General features: G+C 38.1%; 1 protein-coding gene across 5 annotated transcripts in view; it reads left to right on the top strand.

The window, feature by feature from the left end:
• dclk2.S (doublecortin like kinase 2 S homeolog) overlaps nt 1-20244 on the top strand; it is a 62523-nt gene that overhangs the window by 18922 nt on the left and 23357 nt on the right. For 4 of the 5 annotated variants that reach the window (XR_005964882.1, XM_041579551.1, XM_041579553.1 and 1 more), the window contains exons 3-7: nt 7235-7334; nt 8282-8377; nt 13280-13318; nt 17027-17121; nt 19641-19707. Coding sequence is in view for 4 of the 5 variants with exons in the window: in XM_041579551.1 (XP_041435485.1) it covers nt 7235-7334; nt 8282-8377; nt 13280-13318; nt 17027-17121; nt 19641-19707 (397 nt within the window). In the remaining variant the exon portion in view is untranslated. The remainder of the gene's footprint in view (nt 1-7234; nt 7335-8281; nt 8378-13279; nt 13319-17026; nt 17122-19640; nt 19708-20244) is intronic. The other variant, XM_018243271.2, reaches the window with a different exon arrangement.

The raw sequence follows: 20244 nt of genomic DNA, 5'->3' as shown, positions 1-20244 counted from the left end.
AAATGGAATACTACGCACAATAGTATTTCTGTATTTCAAGGCTTTATGGATAATATACTGCATCTTGTACCTGTAGTAGTCCAGGCTTAAATATATTCTGTTTATTTTGTTTGTCTGACATAGAGTTTCTAAGATATAGCGCATGTTAATGGCTTTTGTTTTAAGATGTAAATTGCTCCTTGGCAGTGAATAATAACAGTGTCTCACATGGCACTTCTCTCAGACTCAGCAGGAACATTGCTTTCTGAATAAGCAGGAGTACTGTGCTGCTTCTCTAATACCATAAGGCCTTTGTTGTCTGAGAAGTGGAATGAACATGCATTTTTTTCTTGTGTACTGTACAGATATAAGCAACGTTCTTTCTTTGAACCTTCATGAAATCATTGCTTTCATTTTCAGTTACGTTTCCAGCTTACTGTTTAAAGTTCTTAAATATATACAGGGATCCATGTTATAAATTAGACACTCTTCGATTTCTCCTCACTTATTAGATATCTGCCAATTACAAAGCTTCAACACGCATTGTACGTCTGGATTTTCCATTTATGACTGACCTACAACACAGAGGGATATCAAGCATTTTTATATTGCACAGACCAGATAACTTGTGCACAGGGGAGAGTCATTCCCATTGCTAGTGTAGAGAGCGCAATTGTGCTCTTTTGCACTAGAAGAGCCGAATTTCCAGTTTAAAACCTGGAAATTGTGCTCTTAAAGTTACCAGGAGCAGCTTTTTGCCGCCCCTGGTAACTTGCAAGTAAATGCTGCCTAAGGCAAGGTCCAGCGCTTGCCTCATGGCAAGCGCATCCTTGGTTGAGCAGAAAAGAAGAATGCTATTTACGGTTAATGCCAAGTAGAATACCTCCCCCGATTATTTCAGCCAGTGGAGAAACTCTAAGGCTAGGGCCACACGGCGCGATTTTGCCGCTATTCTGCGCTGGGCGAGTTGCGAGTCGCTGCGGTTTTTAAGCCGAAATAGCTTTGTTAACTTTGGCGCTGGCGTCAATGCAAATCGCGGCGAAATCGCTGCGCTAATTCACACGCGGCGATTCGTTTTCTATTGTCGCCCGAAGTTGCCTCGCTGGGCGTTTCCGGGCGACAGTAGAAAAAGAATCGCCGCGTGTGAATTAGCGCAGCGATTTCGCCGCGATTTGCATTGACGCCAGCGCCAAAGTTAACAAAGCTATTTCGGCTTAAAAACCGCAGCGACTCGCAACTCGCAACTCGCCCAGCGCAGAATCGCGGCGAAATCGCGCCGTGTGGCCCTAGCCTTAATGGCCTTACCAGGGCCGGGCCAAGGGGTAGGCAGAGTAGGCCTCCTCTGTCGCCTACCCCCAGTCTGGTCCCCTCTGTTCCCGACTCTCTGTGGTTTTTACTTTTTGCGCTCCTGTGCATGCGCAGGAACGCTGGCTTGCGTCAATTGGCCCAATGCGAGCTAAGCCGGCGCCGCTATTCAGCTCAATATCGGCTGAATAGCATCCCCATGGTTTCACAGCAGCTTATGTATAGGAATTCTAGAAGAACATCACATTATATTTAAAAACATATATAAGATCCTTTTTTTCTTTTTATGGTTTTTATACATTAGTAGCAGGCGATGGGCAAACTGCAATGATTTCCATTAAAGGAGAAGGAAAACCCTGTAGAAAAAACCCCTGACCCCACGTAGACCCCCTCCCTCCTCCTCCCCCCCAGGCTAACTGCTCCCCTTGGGAAATGCCCCATACTTTATACTTGCCCCTTGTCGCTGATTCTGGCAGCAGACTTCATGGCATCCATCTTCCTGGTCCTCTGTAAGCTGACTGGGAGATAGGTATGTCGGCGCATGTGCAGTTGGAGCAATTTGCCGGTTTTTGACAACTGCACATGCACCGAAATTGACCGTGATTGCCGATCTGCTTACCAAGGACCCGGAAGATGGATGCCATGAAGTCCACTGCCAGAATCTGTGACGAAGGGCAAGTATATAGTATCGGGCATTTCCCCGGGGGGCAGTCTACGTGGGGTGGAGCGTACGGGATATTTTTCTACAGGGTTTCCTTCTCCTTTAAAGTAACAGTCAACCAGAAAATGAAAGTATCCTAAAGTAATAAAAATGAAATATACTGTTGTGCTGCACTGGTAAAACAGGTGTGTTTGCTTCAGAAATAAAACTATAGTTTATATAAGCAAGCTGCTGTGTAGCCATGGGGGCAGCCATTCAAATCTTTAAAAGGAGAACAGGCACATGATACTCGGCAGATAAGCTCTGTGCATACAATGGGATCCTTCAGAACATTTCTGTCTGTGTAACCTGTGCTGGAATGGCTGCACCCATGGCTAAACAGCAGCTTGTTTATATAAACTACATTTCTCAAGTAAAATACACCAGTTTTACCAGTGCAGGGCACCAGTACATTATATTGGCTTTCCTTTAAAACACTTTTTAATTTTTTTATGTTACTGTACCTTTAAAGGAACTTGGAAGTGATCTGGGGCAAATATTGATATTTTGATCGCCACGACAAATGGCATCAATAACAACACTGCATTAGTTGTGGTCCCAAGAGAAGAAAAATAAGGAAAACGCTTAATCATTTTTTTTCCTTTTGCCTCTTTATAATCATCTCATAGTAATATATATTTTACTGGCAGAGTTTTCCTTCTCCATATTTTTGAATCTGTATTTATCACAGGTTGGATATTTTTGTATTTTATAAACTTCCTTATAGTAGGCATAACATTTGCCTTTTACATGAGTTATATTAAAAAATATCTAATTATTGATTTTTAGCTAATTTTATTTACTTATTTGACGCTATAGTAACACTAGTCATTCAATCACAGGTTTTTAAATTTGAAAAATATATTCCAGGCATTTTATGCCCTGTACTGAATAGTTCAAAGGCAATAGTGTTTAAGCAATAGATCTAAAAATGTGATGATAGTAAAACTGTTATTGTGTGTGAACTTGAGAGCGCTTAGCTTTAACAACCTATTTATGTTTCGTTAAATCACAAGAATGAAATCTGTTTAGTTAAGCTAAAAGATGCTGAATCAGAAATGCTGTTCACACTGGAAGGCAACTGATAACTAAACACTAACATTGTAAGACGATATATACATTACATTCTCTCTCTCTTTCTCTCTCTACTCTTTCTCTCCCGTAGACTTGAATAACTCATTAGGAAAGCTACTACTTTGTTAAACAATGTGCAAAACAAGCAAACACATTATGCAAGCTTCTGAAAACCAGGCGTCTCCTATTGCAAAGGCAAAAGCCACTCCTTTCCTCCTAAATCATTCAATCAGAAGATTAAGGGACACAATTATTAATTTTCAGGTTGTGATTTTGATGCAGTTTATTGTTTTTTTGTGCATCTTAAACCTAGCTGCCTGGGGGGTTAACTACAGAGGAAGCAGTCCCTGCAACTGCAGGGGCCCCAGGATATATAAATATTCGTAAAACAGGTTAACCTATAGACATTTTGGGGGCCTGAAAAATAGTTTGCCATGGGGCCCAGTAATATCTAGTTACGCCACTGGTAGCTGCTGTGCATATAATCATTAAGAACTGTTTATGACTTTAATCAAGGCATATTCTGTATCCTAAATACACAAATAACAACACTGAATAAATTACTGAGAAACCAAGTTTGGTAAAGGGAAAAAAAAACTTTTGTAACAACCTGTCCTATCCAATAAATGACCATTAATTATCACTTGTACTGAAAACTAAAGAAATATTTTAATATGACCCTCTGTATGTTATAGAAGTAATATACGCAAGATAGACCAAATGCAGACATGGTCATAATAACCTCTTTACAAATGCTGTGGCTTATTTACAATATGCTGAAAGCCAACCCGGCTACAGCAGTAACAGAGAACTGTTCCAGTTGACCTTAGCCATCGTATAGAGCAGGGATCCCCAGCCTTTAGAACCTGTGAGCAACATTCAGAAATAAAAGGGGGAGATGGGGAGCAAAACTAGTATGAAAAGTGTTCCTGGGGTGCCAAATAAGTGCTGTGATTGGCCATTTAGTAGCCCCTACGTGGATTGTCAACCTACATTTAGGCTCTGTTTGGCAGTGCACCTGGTTTTTATACAACCAAAACTTGCCTCCAAGCCTGGAATTCAAAAATAAGCACCTGCTTTGAGGCCACTGGGAGCAACATCCAAGGGGTTGGAGAGCTACATGTTGCTCACGAGCTACTGGTTGGAGATCACTGTTATAGAGCTTTACATTGCAGTGTGTGCCTATGAAAACAATATGGCAACAATATATGCACACTCAACACCAGATAAAAATAAATACATAACAACATTGTTGATTTTCTGCAATGCTTGTTACTATACACCAGTGTAAGGCTTCTTGCAAACCTTAGCATTCACATTTATTGTTATTCCCTGGTGAGCACTTTGTGGTTTCATAAACACATTAAATATTCAAATGTGCAATAACAAACAGATTCAGCGAATGGAATAGTTTCAGGCAGTAGTCCCTATGGTCCTGTTTGTTTAATGTCTGGACATTTGCTGTTTTGCAAAATATCAAAAATATGGGTGTTTTAGGCTATATCCCAAATTCAGCTATCGTACGATGTAAATCCAGAGACACATTTATCAGTACTTGGAGAGCGTACAGCTGTCACTCGAAGGGCATCTTTGCAGCACCTCTGTGTCAAAACAAAAATTGGAAGGAATCTATTAACTTATCCCCATTGTTCACCAGTAAGAATGAATTAATCTTAATATTGTTTTGACCACATTTTGCATGGTATTTAAAAAAAAATCTACAATTGTAATATGATTAGTACGCCCCTGAAAATAACTCAGTCCTAAATACTCAGCTAGCCTAATTTCTATTTCTGTTGTTCTCAACCTCTATGTGCCCATGCCCTGTTTCTTTCTTTTTTAATTCAAAATTATGCAAAGGGAATTCTACTTCCCTGGACAAGTATATGGACTTCGATAAGATCACTGTAAGACATTGTGCCATTGACTAAATCTCTGGAAGGGGTAGGCTTATAGCCTGGCATAACTATAGCCAAACAGAACACATGGCTTAAGGAGATTCCAGATTTGCATCCTTTATAGAGGGGACCTGCAAGGGGGTGTATCAGGCCTGCAAAGTTACATTACTGGCTTCTAGACTGCAGTGGTCCACGTTGAGTACAATGTCAATAAATGTGGCCATACACTGAAAGATTTGCTTGTTTAGGTCACAAAACAAGCAGATCATTCCCCGATATACTCTCTTAGGGGGCATTGGAGTCTATGTGCATAATTTTCACAACAAAAATTGGCGAAGAAAAATTTCGCTCATCAGTATTTCAGTGGTCCTAATGTTCTTCCTCCTGATTGACTTTGCAATGTTTTTCTTTTCCCCAATTCATGTATTTACAGATGTCGACAGCACCAGCCATAGATTATGCTGTTTAAAATGCCTTTATTGAGACATGGGTTTCTGGCCCCAATACACGTCGCCAAGTGTATTGGGGCCAGAAACCCATGTCTCGATAAAGGCATTTTAAACAGCATAATCTATGGCTGGTGCTGTCGACATCTGTAAATTGTGAGTAAACGGACACATGGTGGAAACCGTTGGACGTGCATCAGGTCTTAAGAATTAGGAGGCATAGGTGCTGACTGAGAAATGTAATTAACCCAATTCATGTATGTCAGGCACATCCTGTTAGTGACATAAAGATAAGCACAAAGCCTCTAACCCTCGCATTAATATTTAAACTGTCATGCTTCTGCCTTCCTACCATGCCTAGGGCCCCAAATCTCTGACCCCAATAAAGCTTGTAACGCTTGTGGATTTTATTTGCCTTTTAAACTAAATTTTGTTTCCAATATTGTGACTCCTCCTTATGACTTTTATTAGTAAATAATTGCAAAGCTATAAGGTTACACAATGTTATCTTTACATTTTTCTGTGTAACTTTTGGGCTGAACATTACTGTGATTTATTTGTTGGGAGATCTTCCCTTTGTGTGATTTATGCCAAGTTACTCTGTGCAGTGTCTCTATTGTTCTGGGTCTGTGAAACGTGTTCACATTCCCAGATATAGTGAGGGGCCAAACGAAAACGTGGACAGATCAGCTAAGCTCCTAGGGTGGAGAGTTTACATTGTCCTACACACTGCTGTTGAATGCTATTCATCCAGAGCAGCTGGATAGTCAGCTGTTTTCAGAAATATGCTGGCAGTCTGCCTTTTTCTTTTTTTTCCCTTTTGTCCAAATGGTATGCAAGGGAATATTATTAAAACAGTATGTCTGAACTGTTCCTATTTCTCTTGAAATCTGTGCATTCCATATAAATTCTAAACTGCTTATGCAAAATTACAGAAAGATGGGCATGAAGTGCACTGTCACAAAATCTATATACCTAGAACTGTAAAATGTATATGCATATGTCCCTGCAGTCCCATTGAAGTGGCACAAACTCTCAAGAACAGAGGGCAGTGATTGAGCGGTTTGCAGTGTTGCTAGGTATTGTCTGTTCACATTGCCATGAAAAATGTATGTTGAATGTGAGATGTAGTTTTATTTTCCATTACAATTATACATATATAGAAACATACGGTATGTAGAAACTGTAACTAGTTTTTTTGGAAATGAAAAGAGGGGCAAAAAACAAAAAGTTGTCACGTGTAACGCAGTGAATTTTTTTGGCCATGCCCTTTTTGTGGCCACACCCCCTAATTACCATGTTCATTTTACAAAATTTGGCAGGTTATGAAAGTTCGAACATATTTCTTAGATTTTTTTCAATTATTACAGTTTTGATAATGAAGATGAATTGCCCTTTAAGCTGTGAGTCTAACTTTTCCCAAGTGACCTTCTTATCTAAATTGCTACAATTACTTATTTACTTATCTCAAAATTGTTACAAAAATATCTTAGCTGCACCTGTTGTTTTTCTGGGCTCTCTGCCAAAAGCCAATTCTTTGTTTCTATTTGTGGCTTTTCAGTGCAGAGAAAGTCGGGACTTTTCAGTACAAATGCGGGTTGAGCTGTCAAAATGGGGACTGTCCCACTGAAAACGGGACAGTTGGGAGGTACGGTGTCATATTTTTTTCCTGAAACTCCTTAAAATTCTGCAGCAGGATTTCCACTAGGTTTAATTTGAAGGGATTTGCCTTTTCTATATTTGTTTCATCAGAAATTCAAACACTAATTCCACAATTCTACCATGAGAAATTTCATGTGATTATTAATGTTTTTCTCCTTTTAATATCACAGGTAACATGTTTGCAGGATTTCTTTGGAGAAGATGATGTTTTTATTGCCTGTGGCCCAGAAAAATACCGATATGCACAGGATGACTTTGTTCTGGATCATGGTAACTGCAGAGAAACCTGAAAACCATTAACAATAATAAACCTGAGTATTTTCTTTTTTTTTGTGTGTGTGTGTTTCTAAAATGCATTACTTTGTTATACTTCTGTATTCCAAGGCTTATCTTAGCTCATGCAACATGAATGTATAAAAGGGAATACGCATAAGTCTACAGAGGCTGCTATGCTTGACCATTAGTAGGTCTTCTCCATATACAGTAAAATATGTTTTTTTTTGCTTTTGACAATCTTGACTTGTAAAAGGAACATGGACTGGCAAGATTAATCAGAAGCAGATCTGAAGCTGCTGCGTGTTATGGCTTCTTAATATTGTTCCAGAGCATATACTATATGTGGTTGATTACTAAATGTAACATGAGGAAAGAGCACCTGCCCATCTATTCTGAGACTTGCACAGTATTTAGTTAGCTGTTGGCATGAGTTGCCAGCTCAACGTGTGGATGGACAGTTCTGTATGTATTAGCGTCATAGAAATCATCAGTTATAGTTAGTATAGGTATGTGTATATATAATTTATGTGAGGGTATGGAGGGTGTGTGTATGGATGCTGGGTTTTCATTTGAATGGGTTGAACTTGATGGACTTTGTCTTTTTTCAACCCGATTTAACTATGTAACTATCAGTAACTTGTATACGGCAGCCTTAGAGGACTCTGTCCAAAACCTCTACATACAGTACATCTGTTTTATGTTACAGGCATCACCGTGGTAGCTGAATAGTGAAATCTTATTAATTTTTGGCCTGGAGAAATGAGACCCCAGTTTTCTATTATATTCTCCCTTGGCTTGATAAATTAGTTTCAGCTAATGGTTAAAGTTGGAAAAGCAAATACCACAAGCAACAGGACCCAAAACACTTACTCCGACAATATATCTAAGCTTTGTGGCTGTTTTGTGTTATACTCACATTCCTGATCTTCATTACTTTATAGAGTGTAGAGTCTTGAAAACAGCGTATTCACGGACTCCGAGACAACAAGGTTCCAAAAGTCCTGGGGCATCACGACGTAGTAAATCCCCGGCAATGGGTAAGAGAGAGATGTGTGTGTGTGTATATATATATTTATATTTGTTGTATATATAATCATTTAATGTGTATGGTGATACTTAAAGGGATACTGTCATGGGAAAAAACATTTTTTAGCAAAAGGAATCTGTTAATAGTGCTGCTCCAGCTGAATTCTGCGCTGAAATCCATTTCTCACAAAAGGACAAACAATTTTGAAATCTGCCATGGGGCTAGACATATTGTCAATTTCCCAGCTGCCCCAAGTCATGTGACTTGTGCTCTGATAAACTTCAATCACTCTTTACTGCTGTACTGCAAGTTGGAGCGATATCACCCCCTCCCTTTTCCCCCCCAGCAGCCAAACAAAACAACAATGGGAAGGTAACCAGATACCAGCTCACTAACAAAGATAACAGCTGCTTGGTAGATCTAAGAACAACTCTCAATAGTAAAAACCCCATGTCCCACTGAGACACATTCAGTTACATTGAGAAGGAAAAACAGCAGCCTGCCAGAAAGCATTTCTCTCCTAAAGTGCAGGCACAAGTCACATGACATGGGGCAGCTGGGAAATTGACAAAATCTCTAGCCCCATGTCAGATTTCAAAATTGAATATAAAAAAAATCTGTTTGCTCTTTTGAGAAATGGATTTCAGTGCAGAATTCTGCTGGGGTAGCACTATTAACTGATTCATTTTGAAAAAAACAACATGTTTTCCGATGACCGGATCCCTTTAACTGGAGTTAAGAAAATTAATTAAAGGTGTATTTTGAGACCGAGTTATTCTGAAAGTATACAGATTTATTTAATGTTAAAAATCTTCAATTTAAAATCTGGCCAGCCAGAAACGCAATAAATAACAGTATAAATACATAAAAGATAGTTATCAAATTGCTTCAGGTATTGTACTTGATACAATTTTTCAAGTACTCCTAGGTTGTATTAGGTGGTTCCCCCAGTTTTGAAATGAAAACTACATAAAGTGAGGTTTCTGTGAGTTATAGTTCTCCAAATTATATGGTATTGCCAGTCTAATTATGTGAAGATATATGCAAGAAAGGTTTCCAAAATGGGTTACATGGGGTGTCCGCCATTTCCCCTCTCTTTCCAATTATAAGTGCCCCCCAGAAAAATTGATTGATCTCACAAATAGCCTGTTCATGATGTCTCCATTTTAAAGATACCTCTTCCCGAAAATCAAAGATGGCGCGTGATGTGTTTCAGCGCGTGCCGTCCACTGCTGAATGCAAAATTTCACATTTTCCTCGCACCAATTTCCACCGGTTTACTGATTTTCACGATTTCACAAAGTCCCTGCAGCTTATCGATTTTGGGGTAAAACACCAAAATTTGTACTTTTACTGGAGTTACTTACATCCAGGAGACTATCCATTTACCGTACATAAATCAATAAACAATCTTAATCTCTGGATATGGGCCCTTGCATATAGAGAGAGGGTTTTCACAGAACATCAATGCTTAGGTTAAGCAAATAAATTGGGCACTGGTGATTCTAAAAATTAAATGTTAACTCTTTAGCACAATCTCTTAGAAAATAGTCCTAAACAATAATTCAGTGCAGATGCTCATATACACAGGTACAGGCCTTACCCATAAGGGGGCCAATTATGGAACAGTGAATATAGTCAACAAGAAAGTGTCCTATCCACAGTATTCAGACCCTCCATGTGGAACTTAGGCAGGACAAAATGTACCTCTTAAGTCTGTACACTTGGATCACTATTGTGAAGTGGTACACCTAGGACTCTAATCCTTCTAATTCTCCTTGATAGAGCTTGGGCTGCTCATTAACTCCCACTTGTTTTACTTATTTTTTTTGTTGCCTTAAACAGACTTGTTTCAACTGTTTAAACAGTGCAGAAGTTGAAGTAACAATGTTGTAAATCTATTTATTGCTGTCGAGTGTATCTGTGGTCTCAGATACCCTGTGCAATGATATAGCTGTCTGAAGTTTTACATGCAGTACTTTCTGTATGAGTCTGGCTGCTGTTCTACTTTCTGATAACATGGCTGAAGTCGAGTGCAAAATATATAACCAATGCTTAGGAAGACTTTAGGGGATATTTATCAAAGAGTGAAGTTAGAGATCACCACAGTCCTCTAGAGTGAAATTCCGCCACTCTCCATTCATTTCTATGGGATTTTGAAAGGTGTATTTATCAAAGGATGAACTTTCATTCATAATAAATACTCTTTTAAAAATACTAAGCAGTACAATATATTGTCATTCCTTTGAAACATTTACATTTTTTGGTGTTCCTTTATGGATTTTTCGAAGTTAAACTTAAATGCAATATTTCTTATAAGGGCTAGTTATTTTTCAACCACTTATATTGATCTTAGCTACTGTAAAGTCATGCAAGAAGTGAATTGTAACAAAGTAACCTAGTAAGTTAGGTTGAAAAAAAGACACATGTCCATCAAGTTCAACCTTTTAAGTCTATATACAGTATAACCTGCATAACTGCTAGTTGATCCAGAGGAAGGTAAAATAAAACCTTGTTTGAAGCCTCTCCATTTTGCCTCAGAGGGGGAAAACAATTCCTTCCTGAATCCAAAATAGCAATTGGATTAGTCCCTGGATCAACTTGTACTATGGGCTATCTTCCATAACCCTGTATTCCCTCACTTGCTAAAAAGCCACCCAACCTCTTCTTAAAGCTATCTAATCAGCCAGGACAACTGATTCAGTAAGAGAATTCCAAATCTTCACTGCTCCCACTGTAAAAAAAATCCCTTCTGAATATTTAGGTGGAACCTCCTTTCTTCTAATCGGAATGGGAGACCTTGTGTCAGCTGGAAAGACCTACTGGTAAATAAAGCATTAGAGATTATTATATGATGCCCTTCTATATTTATACATAGTTATCAAATCACCTATCCTATCCATTTGCAAACGACTTGACAAACTGGCAATTTGGGCAGCTAATTGGTAAATGAGATTCAATGTTGATAAATGTAAAGTCATGCACTTGGGATGTAAAAATATCCAAGCCACTTATACCCTTAATGGGACTGCACTAGGCAAATCTATTATGGAAAAGGACCTTGGAGTCCTTGTATATGATAAACTTTGCTGCAGCAAGCAATGCCAGTCAGCAGCATCAAGGGCAAATAAGGCCTTGAGCTGTATTAAAAGGGGCATTGATTCGCAGCAGGAAAGGGGTCATTCTTCAACCTATAGAGCACTGGTAAGGCCCCATCTAGAATATGCCGCACAGTTTTGGTCTCCAATGCTCAAACAGGACATTATTGAATTATAGAGGATACAGAAAAGGGAAACTGGGCTAGTAAAATGTATGCAAAATCTTAGCTATGGGGAAAGACTGGCTAAATTGGGGATGTTTCACATAAGCAATTGGAACAATCGCACACCCTTGTAGAGATCAGCCCAGTGCACAATATTAGAGGATCCGGCAACCTCACAATCGAACAAATTGGGGTTGTTCACACTGGGGATCATATAATAATCTTTCAAAAAAAAAAAAAATTCAATCTAACTTACTATGAATTCATTAAGTCCAACAGACCTTAGTTTAGAAAGCAGTCATTTGTCGGGCAGGGTATTAATCGCTTTGGCAAAATCCAAATAGATCACATCTACAACTACTGTCCAGCATCTACAACTTACCTCATCATAAAAGCAAGCAAATCCATCTGATAGGAGCAATCATTCATAATGCCAAGCTGATTGCTGCATGAATGTGATCCCTTAACAAGCCTTCAAGTAATTTGCCCACCACATATGTCAAATTTACTGTCCTATAATTTCCAGGCTGAGATCGTAATCTGTTTTTAAATATTAGAATAACATCAGCTTTCCTCCAATTCATAGGCACCATACCAGATGAAAGTGAATCTGAGAAAATCAGAAATAGGGGCCAGTCTAAAACTGAACTAAGCTCTATTAGAACCTGGGGTGTATGTTATCTGCCCTGAAGTCTTGTTTGCATTCATTTGTATTAAAACTTTATGAACTATATCCTGAGTCAGCCAATAATTAGATTGAGCTGAGCCAATAAGGCAGCTATGAAGTGAGCCTGGGAACACTGACTCCTCTATTGTATACACTGAAGAAAATAACTGATTTAGCACATTTGCCCTTTCTGTGTCTGTTACAGCCATACTGGTACCATTATTTAAAGGAGCCACACTCCCAACCTACATCTTTTTACTATTAATATACTTTAAAAAGTTTTTGGCATTAGTCTTGGCCTCTGCTGCAATGCGCTCCTCATTTCCTATCTTTGCCTTCCGGATTGCGGTTTTACAACATTTATTACCGTGTTAATATTCATTAAATGCAGCTTCTGTCCCACAGACTGGTAATTTTTAAATGCCTTTTTCTTCTTTTTTGTTAACTTCTATATTAGGGTGCTTCTTGGTGCTTCTACATTTACTCCTTAAGGGAATTATTGACAATAGTTTATGAAAATACTAGGGGCTGGCCAGTCAGGGATACTATATTAAAGCTAGCTGATAATACTCTGGGTTTATTCTACCAGTGTGCAGCCATACTGTGTGACACAGCAGAATTTACAATCTCAGTTTCCTCTCACATTCACTGTTGAGCTGTGGGGTGGGAGGAAACTAGAGCACCTAAAAACCTGCCAGATTTTTGTCACCTGTATTTATACCCACAGGGTGTCATGCTTTGAACACCTGCCGTTATACATTGGCATAGCTGAATGTGTTTATTTTTACACAATAAAAAACAAAAAAAAATAGAACAATACCAGAAAAAAATGTGTATGACTATAGCTTCCCTTCAATTTTCTTGCTATAACTTTTTCAAGAAAGAAATCACGTTTATTTTGAAATTTGCATTTGAAATGATATTCTAATTAGTTCATCTTCTTGATGCTTTCATTGTTTGTCTCTATAACTGAATGAATGCAGTAAAGAGGGGTGGCTACTATTCCAGCACAAAATCTCCAGGTGAGCCATTATTCTCGCACATTTTTTTCTCCTTCATCTTACCTTCACCAGCTCATATGCCAGCTCACCCTCTGTTCAGTTTAGGGTTGCCACCTGTCCCGTTTTCAAATTAGGAAATCCGAACAAGACTTTTAAAATGAATGGTGTGGCGATCAGCCAATCGTCGATCGTCACGTCATAACCAAGCCCCTGACCCAACATCATTGGCATGCCCTGGACCAGTACCTGCTCCAGCTTCCATCATCATCTGCCAGCCCCCATCATCACCGGGATTACACCTGATGTCATAGGGCCTGCCTGGTCTACAACTATCCACAAAAGGTGGCAACCCTAGTTCAGCTTCTTAACATTTGCTACCTGTATAAATTGTTGTGCAAATTTGTTAATATCCCTTAGTATCTAAAAAAGCTTATATTTGGCACTGTGTGTTCGTTTATTTTCTGTACAGGTTATACATTGCACTATTAGTGATCTTTGGTACCCATGACAATTAGACAAAGTCAAAAATATTAAAATATTAAAATAAATCAGTCTAATGCAAAATAAGATTGACGTTGGCAAAACCAGGTTTCCACAATTCTATTAATATTACAATACTATTGTAATAAGATTACAGAAATGTATTATTTCATTTAGATAGAACTTGTCACATTTTCATATCTGAAAAACTGACAAATTACTGATGCTCTAGACTTGATATTTGGTAGCACACTTTTTGGAAAGAATAACTGAAATCAAGGCTTTCTTTCTAAACTGCTCCACTTCTGCAGTTTTGAGTAAAGCTCCCCATAGACGCGACGATTCTTCTTGCCGAACGACCGATTTTAGGGAAGTCCGACCAATCCTTCGAAATTATTGTATGGTTAGTGGGATTCGAACGATCGTACATCTTAAAATTTTTCAGCCGACATCTGTCAGGAAATTGATCGGCCAGGTCAAAAAATCTTTGTCGGTCCCAATGCAATCTATCTATGTTTGCAGGGTTTGTTGGTCTTTTTAGTTGATGGTAAATTAGTACTTTCGTACAATCGTGGTCTCACGATGAGGATCTGATCTTTTAAAAATCGGAACATCTATGGGCAGCTTAAGTGTGCAATTGGATTTCGATCTGGCCACTTAAAAAAGCAACCTAGAAAGAAAAATATGCTAAACTGTTCTGAAGTGTGCTTTGGATCATTAGCCTGCTGGAAATCTGTGATCTGAGATAAAGACCATGCTTTCTGACATTAGTTGAATTTTGTGCTCCAAAATGCCTTGGTAATATTCTTATTTAATGATGGGACCCCCTCCATGTTTGACTGTAGGCATGTTGTTCTTTTCTTTAATGCCTTTATTTGTTTTCCTGTAAGTATGTTGCACTTTAACCAAAAAGCTCTTATTCAGTCTCATTTGTCCATAGAGCGTTCTTTATGAGACAATTTTACCTTGTTCAGGTGTGTTTTGGCAAGCTGTAGCTGGGCTTTCTTATGTTTCTTTGTCAGCAGTGGGGTCTTCTTCGGTCTCTTACAAAAAAGCCCCTTTTCATTGAGTCTGTGACAGATGGTATGGGTTGAACCTTGTGTCTGAAGGTCAGATTGATTCTGTCCAGTTATTTATCATGGTTATTTCATCAAATTAGAACAACCCTTCTCTACAATCTTTGATAAATTGTTCTCTTGTGTTTATGTCCACGGAGGTTGGCTACAGTGAAGTGGCCCTCAAACCTCTTGCTTCTTGCTGACATTGCATATGTTGGACACAAGCATTAAAGTGTCTGAAGATTTGTAGTCTTCAGCACTGACATAGCTTAGGCTATTAGACCTCTAACAAATCAGCTTCATGTCAGACCAACACTGCAGACTATTTTTGTACCCACTTACCAGTTAGTGTGTAGTTTAAAGGACAAAAGGAACACACACATGGCCCAGGTTAATGTATAGGGTATACTGTCAACTCAGAAATATGTAGATTATTTTCAACTACCAGGAGCTATATTATCTGAAAACCCTAAAGAGTATTTGCCTAAATAGAACTCATTTAGCATTAATGATCTTCTTATTCAGTACTTCCAACCTTTTCTGTGTAGTGGGACAGTTATTTGATTTGACACATTGCATTGACCATTATTATATTAATACTATGATAAATATCTCTATGGTGCTATTGGACAAGCTGGGGGGGCATAACAATCCTACATAGTGCACATAGAAAGTAGTGCTACACAATCCTTCTCACCGCTCTTTGAAGCGTCGGGTGCCGACTGTGACTCTGTCTGCCCAGGTCAAATCCAATCTCCAGAATATATTCCAGCAGCACTCCGGTTCAGTGAAAAAATTTATTTGTGAAGCAACATTTCGGGCATAACCAGTCCTTTATCAAGCTTGATAAAGGGCTGGCTATTCCCAAAACGTTGCTTCATAAATACATTTTTTCCACTGAACCGGAGTGCTGCTGGAATATATTTTGTAAATCCTACATAGTGCAATATATAGCCTTCTGCCTTCCAGCTACACAGACTTAAACTTTGGGACTGAGTACCCTTTTTGGGATGAAGCAATGTATGGATGTAAACATGTGAAGGCTTATCACAGGGATACTGTCATGGGAACAATTTTTTTTTAAAAATGCATCAGTTAATAGTGCTGCTCCAGCAGACTTCTGACCTGAAATATGTTTTTCAAAAGAGCAAATTGATTTTTTTTGTATTTTTAATTTTGACATCTGACATGGGTCTAGACATATTGTCAGTTTCCTAGGTGCCCCAGGCATGTGACTTGTGCTCTGATATACTTCAGTCACTCTTTACTGCTGCACTGCAAGTTGGAGTGATATCACCCCCCCCCCCAGCATCAGAACAATGGGAAGGTACCCAGATTACAGCACTCAATAGTAAAAATCCATGTCCCACTGCAACACCTTCAGTTACATTGAGTAGGAGAAAAAATAGCATGAAGTGCTGGCTCTTTCTGAAAGCACATGACCAGGCAAAATGACTTGAGATGAACTAAAAAAAAAACACTTGTCGGTTTAGGAATTCAGGTTTACATGGTTTACATGGTGGAGTGAATTATTTGCAATGTAAACCGTGTAATTTATAAATAAAAACTACACCATAAAAATTATGAAAGAATCTCTTTAACCAAAGAAGTCTAAAAATCTCTGTTCTACTATTTACTATCACAATTCTTGTTCCATATTACCTGGTATAAGTTAATTTATATAGATTTGGAGAGGAAATGCACGTACATATTATGCCAGCTATGCTCCATGGTAAAAAAAATTGCATGGGAGAAAAATGACATTGGTAAACTGTGCATGCAGCATTTCCCATGTGATAGTCTAGCTTGTCAAATAGTGTGTCACGATATACAACAGTGTGAAACAATCAAATGAGCATCAACACCAGTAACTTTTGTGCAAGAAATCCAGGGGGAGTTTTGACTGCACTACAATGCTGAGTGGTTCAGTTATCAATACAAGTTGGTTCCACATTGCAACATTCTATATTATAAAAGGTGAATAATGAACAGGTATAAAAACCTTTGCAATTTTCTTGTAAACTACTGTACATATTGCCAGTTTTATTGTGATGTTTGAGTTTTAGATTACTAAACATTCATTGATGATTAATTCTATCAAGGTGTCAGTGGGAGATAAATGGGGGAGCATTACTGACCTGTTCTTGTATTTTCTTGTTTTACTTAAATACTCTCTAATTCTTATTCTTAGTCAATGGAACACCAAGTAGCCAGCTATCCACCCCAAAATCTACAAAATCCTCCTGCTCATCTCCAACCAGCCCAGGCAGCTTTCGAGGCCTAAAGGTAAGGAATACAGCACATTTTTTTTTTTTTTTTTTGTAAGATTTTCTTTATTAACTTTTTCACTTTTTATACATAGAAGAAAGAGACTAAAGAAAACACAAAAAGGAAGAGAAAAGAAAGATGGGCTTCCCAGATCACAGTCTCATTTAAAGTGTAATTGGCTGGTAATTCAACAATGTCTCATTTTATCCGTTACCCGGCAGCACATTTTTAATTGACAAATCCATTATGTAATTTAATGGTACATACTGTACCTACCCAATCTATTAATATTCAGTCTTAACAGGCTCACAATCCTCTTTCCCATTCTCCAGGGGTTTTTTAGTTTAGGTGCTGTACGACACATGCAACTCGGCTTCAGTTGCCACACCCTGAAGAAATCAAAACAGCAGTAACCAGGAAAAAATACCTATCTCTGATAAATCTGTCCCAGAGTGTGCTTTCTGCCCTCTAATGCATAGGATCTCATCTTCCTTTTTTGCATACCCTGTCAAATTAGACCTGCAAGTCAGAGCTGTGGCAAATAACATCATTAGCAAAAGATAAAGTCCCTCCATCTGGCACAGTACAGAGCAAAGAGCACATTGTGCCAGACCTATGGGGAATTCAGCGTTAAAATACATTTTCTGAAAAAGTTGCACAGCCTATGGGTGTTTTTATGTCAGACAAATACTAATAACTAGGAAAGCAATAACTCTCCATGCGACACATACCCATAATAACACACATTGTTACACATACTACTGAATAGTATTGGCGAGTTTGTTTCCTCCGGCTTCAACCAGTTCTGTTCTGAAACTAAACAGCAATAAATACTGTATGTTTCTTGTGGAAGGAAAATGAAAACCTGGTGCAGCAAAATAACAATACAAAACCCCAGTAAAGGAAATTGTACTGGTTCCAAAAGGCGTTTATCGGCTCACTTCCCACCAGTCCACATCAGAACTCCAGTGTATGTCCGCTATTTTTAAACAGTCCGGAAGAAACACATTCTCTTTGTGCTGATTTTCAGAAGTCTGAATTTAGCTTAAAGGGATGACTCACTTTTAAGTTAACTTTTAGTATGTGATAGAATGGCTAATTCTAAGCAACTTATTAGCCTTTTTTTTTTTTTTTTACTATTGACTCTTTCCAGCTTTCAAAAGGGGGACCCCATCTAAAAAACAAATGCTCTGTAAAGCTGAATATTTATTGTGGTTACTTTTAAAGTACGTTTCTCCAGAGGACCAGGAAAAAATTATTTCAAATCAGGGAAATGTGATAAACTTCAACTTGTTCTTCAAGTACTCAAAGGATAAATGTACCATTGGTTTTACTTTGAAATACAACATGTTACTGTGTTGATGACAAGGGTAAATATTGCAGCATTTAATTTATACTATGGTACAGCATTTTAATGACCTCTCTGAAAGTCACATGCACAGTAAGTGAAGTGAGTGAAGCAGTAAGTGATTTGTGCATTACGATATGAGGTGCAGACTAACAGGACTTGACTATTTACAGGCAGAACCAGACAGATAAGGTGGCTGATTTATCAAAGGTCGAATGTTACGAGTTTTTGTTACCTCGAATGAACTCAAATGACCTCAAAACTTGAATAGTATCTTATAGAAAAAAAACGTCTAAAACTCAATATTACTCTCTAACTCTCTAAAACGAATATTACCGACTTGAAAACTCAAATCGAATTAGACTAAATTTCAAGCTTTTTTTAGAAAAATACTCGAATGTCAGGAAGGCTATTAACATGTTCAAATGGGTCTGGACCTCTGCTATTGACTTCTACATGAACTCGACAGGTTTTAGGATTGTTGGTTTTGACTAAAAATCCAATTTAAAAATTCAAGTTTGAATTTACAATTCAAACCTTAATATATCTACCCCGTGTAAAATCTGTGAAAATATGGTGTAACATCAGGGAAAAACACTGCATAATTGGTGGGACAACAAAAATACAGTAAAACAAAATTAGTGTATATAAAATTGAGGTTTCACTGAATTATGCAATCCCAGGCTTGTGATTGTAATCACATGGATTCTTGACAAATCTGTACACACCCCAGGAATTACCTTTTTAATACAAGTTGCTTTATCTTTTGGGTGTAAAAGAAATGGCAATATAGGGGCAACTTACTCTAAACACAGGCATACAGCCTTTATACCTTCCCTTGTGGCATTGACCTTTATTGTTGTTTCTGTATTTGATTAAGCTACACAGTGAATCCAGACCCGGGGAACTAAAAGTGATAGGAAGTAGGCATTTTCACTTGAATATCATTTTACTGGTCCATCTGATAAATATTGGGTTTACTTTCCCTTTAATCTTGCAAATTTTGTTTGTTTTGTAATTTTAACTCTGTTATATGTTTTGTATATAAGCAAGCCCTTATTAAGCATAAATCTGTTTAAATACTAGATGGTAAATTTGGAAAGTCAAAGAGGTAACCGTTTCAGTGAAAAGATATTGAGGATAATGGAAATAAATATATATAAATATAATTTATATTCTTTGATTTCAGATTCCACCACATTGTGGCTCCACTTCAAATGTGAATGGTCTATCAGAACTACTCAATAGTCCGGAAGGTATGTAAACATGAGGATCATGTACCTTGCTTTGAACCATTCCAATGCAGGTCACCCAGTGAGACCTCTTTATGGAGGTGATTATTTCTCTATCATTGTGCATTCCTCATGGTTCAACTAGACTAGCAAATTACATTTTTAAAATTAGCAATTTAACAACATATTTATTACGTAATAAGGTCGTGACATACTCTCCAGTTGTAAGTAATCAGCCAGCTATTTTTTTACTCAAATGAGTAGATCCATTCCTTGCCAATTAACAAAGCCTTAAAGGAACAGTAGCACAGAAAAATGAAAGTGTTTAAAAGACATGACAATATAATGTAAAACTGTGTGTTTGCTTCAGAAACTCTACTATAGTTTATATAAACAAGCTATCATGCGGGACGCCATTCAAGCATAGGAGACACAGCAGATAACAGTAGAACTGAAGTTCTGAAGAATCCCATTGTATACTACAGAGCTTATCTTTTATCCACTATGTATTCTGTGCCTTTTCTCCTTTATCAGCTTTAAATGGCTGCCCTTGTGGCTACA

Source organism: Xenopus laevis, chromosome 1S, assembly GCF_017654675.1.
Source record: "Xenopus laevis strain J_2021 chromosome 1S, Xenopus_laevis_v10.1, whole genome shotgun sequence".
Taxonomy (NCBI): domain Eukaryota; kingdom Metazoa; phylum Chordata; class Amphibia; order Anura; family Pipidae; genus Xenopus; species Xenopus laevis.
The sequence above is the reverse complement of the archived record's forward strand: the minus strand, read 5'-3'. Positions and strand labels throughout refer to the sequence as shown.